This window comes from Papaver somniferum, chromosome 6, assembly GCF_003573695.1.
Source record: "Papaver somniferum cultivar HN1 chromosome 6, ASM357369v1, whole genome shotgun sequence".
Lineage (NCBI taxonomy): Eukaryota > Viridiplantae > Streptophyta > Magnoliopsida > Ranunculales > Papaveraceae > Papaver > Papaver somniferum.
This window is the reverse complement of record NC_039363.1, coordinates 119,249,018-119,258,199: the sequence shown is the minus strand read 5'-3', so window position 1 is coordinate 119,258,199 and position 9,182 is coordinate 119,249,018. Positions and strand designations below refer to the sequence as shown.

At 37.2% G+C, this 9,182-nt stretch overlaps 1 protein-coding gene across 1 annotated transcript; it reads right to left on the bottom strand.

Moving 5' to 3' along the window:
- Positions 1 to 3,268: 3,268 nt before the first annotated feature.
- On the bottom strand, positions 3,269 to 4,663 carry LOC113291383 (ATP-dependent DNA helicase PIF7-like). Its single transcript, XM_026540921.1, has 2 exons — positions 4,136 to 4,663; positions 3,269 to 4,039 (listed from the first exon to the last, which is right to left on the bottom strand). Exons 1-2 carry the CDS (start codon positions 4,661 to 4,663, stop codon positions 3,269 to 3,271), a joined length of 1,299 nt encoding a protein of 432 aa, XP_026396706.1.
- Between the last annotated feature and the right edge of the window lie 4,519 nt (positions 4,664 to 9,182).

Below are 9,182 nucleotides of genomic sequence, written 5' to 3'. Positions count from 1 at the left end.
ATTGTATTATCTACCAAGTGATTCGCGTTTCAAGTTCAGTTGGTGGTTGTGTTAGATTTCAATATTATGCCCAAAGGAATATTCTCATAGCTACTAGCATGGTTGTTCCTTTTTCTTTACAGGCTCTTCAACATAAACTTTTTTACTGCCATAGATTGCAGAGTCCCATATCTCAAGCAACAGAAACTCAAAGTCTGAATATGATGCTATGGGTAGAGTACTTGAGCTGGAAATTCAAGTTGTTTTCATCTGGATTGTGGAGTATTAGATTTTTATGTATGGGTTTGTTTTTCTTACCTTCATATCTTCATGGTACTGCGTTATCACCAGATTATTCCAGCCGATGTCTCTTTCATCCCCTCAAGTTTGCTCGCTGGATATATGATAGAGGCAAGCTGTTAATTACTCATGGGTATTTTTCTTTTGCTGTTGCTTCTGAATGTTGTGTTACACATTTTATTAACGCCCACAATTCAGTTGGTACCCTTCTAGAATTACATGACTTTTCTCTTGTGCCCAGACGGGACTGTTTTCAGTTGGTAATTTCTGGGTTAGTTCTAAGAAGAATGCATCGATTTCATGTGATGGTTGTCCGAGTTTGCTTCCCTATCTATTTTACAACAACTAATGGCGCTACATTCAGGTCCGTGCTTCTTTTACTGATTTTCTCAACTGTGGTAGTCCAAGCACATGGGAAGTTTGTGGGTATTTTGTCATACTCGCCTGTCATATTTGGTCTATCGACCAACAAGTGTATATCTCCATCTTGATCTCAATGGAAGAAAGAAGATAGTACAACTCTTACATACTGTAATGCACACTCTAACTATGTCCGAGTCTTTGGCCTGTGCAAGTACAGTTTGGTGGTTCTCAATGAACTGCACATCTGCTGTACTGGCTAGTTTTAAGTTTCAGATTCTGGAGCAGTTGGTTGATCACGGGAGAAATGCCTACTACAAGCTCAAGCAACTCGCACCAACTGCTAATGGTCACCTCGAGGGGATACTTGTGCGCATTCACAGTCAGGTTGGGACTTTTCGTGTGTAGGCTACAAGATCAATTCACACTGCAACTGCTCCATCCCTTGTCATCATATTCCCATTATCGTATTTGACAAACTGCTCTACGGTGGTCGGAAAGCTACATCAGCCTTTGTACACACATACAAGCCTGGCAGCTGAAATTTTCGTCAGATATTAGAGTTGTTATGTCTTACCTTCATCCTTGAGGACAAGTATGATTTCAAGGGGAGTGGAATGTCATGTGACAAGGGTGCCCATTATCGTATTTGTGTAGGTACATTAGTCAGTTGTAATGAGTGGCTTGGATTAGCCCACGTGGATAGTTAGTGATCGTCGGATATTTAGAGAGGGAGTGAATGAGATATATGCTCTCATATCTTGTAATAAAACTCTTAATGAGAAGAATTATCAATAGAATAGCTTAGTTTATAATTTAGGCTTGGTTCACTATGAATCAAGGATTCACTTACTCAAATTATGATCCAAACCCTGTAGTTGTACATCCAGGTACACTACAAGGCATCTGGCTCGATTAGATGAGACTAAGTGGTGCATCCAATCCCAATAAGAAACTTTATTCCTTGTGAAAATATACCCATTGTTATTGGGGAGAAGGGTACACAAATTTGGGTATTTGATCAAAAATGTGATTTCTCAGTGGTTGTTGTTGTAAAATATATAAGAATCAAATATCCTAAGGTGAATTGGACTTATAAATATTGGTCAAGGTGTATTCACCCAAGCATTTCAAATAAAATTTTGTGCTACTGATGTTAAGTTTCAATCTCAATCTTACGGTTTTGGAGCTGTGATCTTAGTTTAGATTCGGATTTGTGGTATTTTCGTTACGCAAGTCCAAAGAATTTTGATGATGTTTTAAAGTTTCCTAAGCATGCCAGTTCTGATAAAAACGACTTGGTTCACAACAACTCTTTGCATTATAACGGAGATTTGGTTTTTAAGGAATACGGTGGTTTTTGATAATTTCAGCCTTGAAAGAGAGGTGTAAAAATAAAAATATGCTTATTTATAAAGGAAATTAGGATTGTATTAAAAAGTAGCATGTGACGTGGAATTCATGATCTTCAAATCCTAAAGTTTTTTGTTTGAGTTGTAGGAAGGTGAAATTTTTGGCAGGAAAGATTTTTGTTTTTGTTTTTTGCTCCTCTTGATTTGTGCATTATTTGTTGTGATGGGAAGCTAAAGGAAATTCATAGCCCACTTGTTATGGTTTCATAGTTATAAATCACATAGGTTTGGTATTGAGTGCAACCGATGTGCAACCAACTTTATTGGAGAAGTCCTTGCTATTGCCTTTTTTCTAGAATGGTTTTGGCTTTAATGGTTGGACAAAATTATTGGTTAATCCGATCATAACTCCATTATTTCTACTTTTAAGACCGAATATCCTCCTTGAACTGTTATTTCAAGGTGGAAAATTGTTCAAAGAACATTAAGAGAGCTGAGATTTAAACATAGTTTTGGTGAGACTAATTTTTAGTAGATAGAATGGCAAGGATCGAGATTTGAAATGGAATGATAGGTCATATTGTTTATTTGGTTATCTTTGTATTTTCCTTCTGTTTGCAGTGCTCTTGATGAACCGTCTTTTATAATAATTTGGTTCCTTTATACAATAAAAATTCAGCATAGTTGCCTCTTTGTTTGATAATAGTTTGGCAAATTTGTGTTTGGAGTTAGGTTATTACATCTTTGTTTATTACACCTAAGACGTTTTTCTTCCTATTTTCCTTTTCCATTTTTATAATAAAGATTAACTTTTTTTAGTCAATTTTTATTTTTACAAAAATGTTTGTTTATAGATAAGCTTTGGTGCCTATTTAAGAGATGACAAATTAAAAAAAAAAATATTTAGTTTTTGGTACTTGGATTTTGTCCAAAATTAATGTTCGGTCTAATATTTGTCCAGCTTTGTGTTTGTTACTTGGAATAAACGTTGACTTCGATTGATCTGACATTAATTTATTTTATAAATAAATAATAATTTGTTTACAACTATACGCTTGGAGTGGGCATAGATTCAACTAGGTATCACCCAGGCCTTCGACCTGGGCTCAACCTCTCGTGCACCTTCGGCGCTTTGGACTTAATGAGTCGATCACATTTTGTCATATCCAATTCCATTTGGCTGGTGGGATATTGTTGATGATGCGAAATATTAAACAATACTAAAAATTACATGTATCATACTATGAAATATTTAAGAAGTAGGAAGTAATTTGATATTACAATAAAATTTCGGGATACACTACATTTTTGGTTTCCAGATTAAAACACTCATTTGACTCATTTGGCATCAATAAAGTTATTCTCCTAGCAGCAGTACACCTAGACAATGCCACATAAAGTTGACCATGGATAAATAATGGAGTGCATAAATCGATGCCCACATACTTCACCGATTGTCCCTGTGATTTGTTAATCGTCATTGCATATACAACACGTACGGGAAATTGGTGTCTTTCCATTTGTATGTCTAGCTCGGAAGGTGAAGGTTGAAAAGTTATTCTTGGGATGAATACTATCTCACCATCCTTTTCCCCTGTTATGATTTTAGCTTCAATCACATATCGTCCACACCTCGTGACCACCAGTCTAGTACCATTACACAGACCTTCTTTTGGTGCAAGATTTCTCAACAGCATAACCGGACATCCAACTTTAATGTCTAGCTTAAATAAAGGTGATCTTGGTGGATTCAAATTGTTGAGAAATTCGGTTGTGAACCTTGAATCCCTTCGGTAGTCATCCCGAATCATCTTGTCAGTAGCAAGATATGTGTAAGCCTCACCCTGCAAATTTCCTAATGCCTCCAGATTAATCTTATGGACATCTTCATTACGTGGAGATAAAATAATTCTCTCGGTTAAGTGTTCTGTTGACATTGGTCCATCCTTTCCCAGGAGCGGGTACACTGAAGATATCATCTCATGCATGTTTTGAAATTTGTTCATTGTCGATGGTAGGTTAACAACTTCTTTAGAGTTCGTCCCGATCTACCATATGAACGAAACAAAATTAAAATTATTACACCTACGATATGTATATTTTTACTTTGTATAAACGTTAAAAAGATATAGTTGGTTTATTACCTCTAGTAAGAAGTTAGCAAATTCCAAAATTTCTGGTTGTTGTTCCAATCGCATATTTTGGTTTAGTGTCAAGACATTAATATAATCCCAAAGAAATGAACTTCTTATAGATGCTCCAACAGTTTGTTCACGACATGCGTTCGAGACCACCGGTAAAGTCTGTCGAAAATCTCCACCCAAAACAACTGTTACACCTCCAAAATGTCTGTCATCACTACGAATATCTCGTAGTAGACGGTCAACCGCCTCCATACAAAATCTATGTTGCATTGAAACTTCATCCCGTATGACCAATCTGACTTCTTTAAGTAGTTGGGCGTACTTGGAGTCCTTACTAATCCCAATATTACTATCTTCTTGGACATTAAATGGTATCTTAAAAGTCGAATGGGCTGTGCGACCTCCATCAAGAAGTAATGAAGCAATACCCGATGAAGCAACAGTTAAAACTATGTTTCCATCTCTACGACAACTTCTTGCTATTGTGTTGTACAAAAAAGTTTTCCCAGTACCCGCACTTCCATTCATAAAAAATATTCAACCATCGCGGTTATTCACAGAATCCACTATTGCATTGTACGTCGTCTGTTGTTCGACATTCAATCTCTCAATATCCGTATTGAGCACAGATTCCCTTACTGCAAATTGAAGTTGTCGATGGTCCCAAATATATATGTTACCCACTATTTGACCCCAATCATGTCTTGGTCGTGGCATTGACTTATAATTATCTAGTTTTTTTCCAGATTGTCGAAGCAGTTGATCCAACAGGTATAATCCGTAATCCATAGCATGTTCATTAGTTGGATTTGGGATATTAAACATCGATCGTAATCTATGTTGAAGATCATCACATATGTTCATTCCATATTTCGCCCATAAAAGCTCCGGTTTTGTTGGATTGCATTCTGATAGGATAATGCATAACAGTTTCCTCAGCTGATTTCCAGTTTGCATAACCACCACTTCTTGAAGGCATTTTTCCGATTCTCCATCATTTGCTAATATTCCCAGTGCAATGCATGCCTCTTTGAACGTATCATGGACCGTGCACGCTTCTCCATTAGTTACAGTCCTTAACCCGTCAAAAGACTGGGCACCTCTTACATTTGTGAGTAACATACGTAAGTAGTACAACTCGCCAGCATTAGGGCTAATAAAATACATTCTTCCAATTGAAAAACCTTGTTGTCTGATTTTCCACTCTTTAGTTTCTTTTTTCCATACAAAGTGCTGCGGGAACTCTTGATAAGTATAGGCCGGAGCTGTTGGATTTTTAGCATAATACTCAAAATAACCCATCAAAGTGGTCTTATGTTCCTGTGTTGTTTGTATAACAGAGCTCATTGATCGCTTTGAATTATACACAACTCGTTGCTTATTTGGTAGATGCACGGATAACCGCTGTACACTCGAATTCTCTTCATGTAACTGGTACTCCAATAAACGCCATACTGCCTCGGCTGGTCCAATGTACCTCGCATTAATGTACTGTTGAATCTCGTCATGTTCTCCCAATACCATCGTAGTTCGATCACCACCTTTGAAAATATATTTGTTAATATATTTAACCGCTCTTATGCCCGCACATATTTCCACATTGATGTGGCAATTGAACATTCTTGATAGATGTGGATTATAGGGAACAACATCAAAATTATATGCCTTTTTGTTATTTCTGACCGTTACTTCTCTTCCATCCCGACGCCGACGATAACTTGGATACCCACCCTAATCCAAAGTTGTTGTGTTTGTGTAATTCTTTGGATATCCTTTGGTACATTTTCCTTTTTCCATACACGGTGCAACCAGATCTCGATCTCCACATGGACCGTGAACCATACACTTGTTGACCGTGTCAAATAGTATGGGGTCATTTTTCTCATCCGGAAATTCAGCGGAAACAAATTTATCAACCATGTCTGACGTACGAATTTTTTTCAGAATCTTTTAAAAATATAAGACAATGCATGTGCGGTAATCCTCGTTTCTGAAACTCGATGGTATAAACATGGGAAACAACTGTACCGAAAACCTTTTTTTCCTTTATTTCTTTCATCAGAGCTTTTCTTTTAAGCTCAAAAACGCGAGCCACCAGATCAGGACGATCAAGTGCAGTTTGACGTGGAAAAGTGCATTTCTTATTTCCGGCCAATTAGGATTAGCTGTCATTGTAAGAAAAATATCGGGATGGTGATGAAAACGTGTAATCGCCATTGAATCCTGATATATCTCATGCATATGCCTTCCGCTCCTAGTATGTGAAGATGGTAAAATAAAAGGATTACCTCTATCCCCCGGATTCAAATCATCATTTGTCATATCTGCGATGCAACTGTAACAATCTGAACGCAAAGTTGGTTGGTGGAATCTGAGACATGCAAGTTTATTCTGTTCTGTAGCGGCCCATGCATCAACCAAAAATTCTTCAAATAGTTTTCCGGCTCTTAATATGGTGGAATATTCTGAACGACGTTCAAATATGCGGTAAGTATAATACTCCATTTGAGATAATTTGGTATTCGTATAGGTATTCGCGGCCGTATCCCTGTGCCTTAATGTTGGTGACCATCCCATCTCTCCAAAAGGAAAGAGCAAAACATAATGTAAATGCAAGTATGCTGGATGACACTCCGAAATTTGTTGTAGCCTGTTATTTTATCTCAAATGCAATATAATATCTCGTGGCCCAGTCTGTTTATAAGTTTTTTCTGGTACGATAACCGCAATCTCTTCCGCTACCTGTAGATTATAACGTCTTACATCAGTTGATTTGTTGTAATGAAGGGAAACTCGGAAATTCGGGTCTGCATGACTCATTTGATCCAATATTGCATAGGCTTGGCGATACTTGGTATAGAAAACATTAAATTGGAGCATAGTATCCTGAATTGTTTGAAGGACATCCACATTTAAATTAGGATTTCATTCGCCACGAACAAACAATGCAAAAGCAGGATCATAGATGTATAGTTGTGAGTAAACCGCATGTCTCTCATTCGTAGGCAGTGGAAGAATTCCTCCTGTCAAATGTCTTAGTTCCCCATGTATTGCAAAAGGTCTTGGACCTCTTCCTTTCAAAATTCTTTCATCCAATTTGCATCCAAGGCTGGTATATGCGTTTGCTTCATTATACTCTCTGATATAATTACGGAAATAAGTTGATCTTGCGTCATTGCCTTCAAATAATTCCCTTAAGGGTCTTGGAGGTTCACGCAGTAAAGGAAGCCGAACTTTTCCTTGAAGACAACACATACCAAATTTCGGGTTTATCAAAGATGAACTTGTTAGTTTTTCCGCCATCCAGTGCAATGCCCCGCAATGGCGACACTCAACATCCATTTGTCCCAGAAAATGACGTATATTGGTGTGAAGAGTCGGGATCTGGTTCATGGTTGTAATTAGGGAATGTATGTCGTCGTCGCCGTAATCTACTTCATCACTATCATAATCAACATTTTCTTCTTCAACAGTAACTGAGGGCCTGCACATGCGTTACATTATGTAAAACAATATACCTATACTCATGCCCCCAGGTGAAAATTGTTAGAGAAGATTTAGATTCTTACATTAGAATGTTTTGAGCTGAGAATGTGGTACCAACTAAAGGTGTCCGTTGTAAGGTCATGTCGGGCATAATATCACTTCTTCTTGGTAAAAATGTTGACTGCATATGAAATTTATAAGCATTTACGAACTTATTTGAAACCTAGAAATGTAGTTTCATATAAGCTAAAAAAATTGAAGTCTTTTATGATCTACTACATATACCTATTCATATGCTTCAAACAAAAAAATAAAAAATAAAAAAAACATATACCTCTTCGTCAGAATCAGTATCATGAGGCGCATATGATCCTTCCTCCCTCTCTCTAATAATGATACTTCCAGGACGCGTCCGTTTCGAATTATGATTCTAAATTTCCGACAATTTAATCAGGAGATGTAAAAAATGTAGCTTTCAATTTTAGAATAATTTCCACAGATTATGGTGCATGTACCCACCTCGACATAAATAGCTTTTCTTTTACCCTTTAGTAAACGTTGCCGTGCTTCTCTTTCCGTATCATTTTGCAACTGTTTTGATTCCGTGAAACAGCGTTGTGGTTGTTGAGTTTGTATATGAAGTGCTACTTGTGGTGGTAATCTATCGCTCTGTTGTTGTACCTCAGTGCGATGAGAATCTTCATTAACCATTTGTGTATCATTTTGCAATTCTCTCCTGCGACGCCTCTGTTGGCCAACTGACCTTCGTGTAGGAGCAATTCTATCCTGATAATTTTCCATTTTGTGTCATGTATGCGATGGTGGGAAAAAAAAAGTATATCGACGATTTATATTGGAAGCAATGCATGTAGAATCTTCAGGTTAACTGGGTTATTAGTTTATTGATTAGCTTTCAGTTCACTGAAGCAAGTTTTGAAATTGGATCGGCAGTTGATTGAAATATTGACCAATATTTCGGGCACGTAATCATAATAAATATCCGGGTAAAGTCTTAATGAAAAGGTGGATCAAAATTTTTTTTGGACAAATATTAAATATCATTAAGACCAAGCTCACTAAAACACGTACATCTACAACGATGGTGGCTCTCGCTGCATTTTCTGCTCGTTCTCTTGCACGCCGTTGCCGCTGTGCTAACGACGCTTTCTGTCGATATATAATATCAGTAAAATTTTAAACTGTAACTGTACAAATTAAAAATGTATAAATTATACATACATTTACTTGGGCATCTATGTGAATTTTCTGGGGATTTTCATTAACCGTTGCCGCTTGATCGTTCCTGCATGAAATATCCGGTCAGTGTTGCTAACGTCTTACTTCAAATAAGACCAAAGATATGCATCCGACCCTAATTCACTGGATAACTTATAAAAGCAATCATAAGTGCTTGGTTATTGGTTAGCGATTATGTGCGAAGTTCACAATTGTCCACAGTATTCTCCCATTTGATCAAAATGTATAGCATCGCACCATTTGATCAAAATAAGGTCCCTTTGTGCGAAGTCCTTCAAAGTTTCGTAAATAACAGTGACCCACA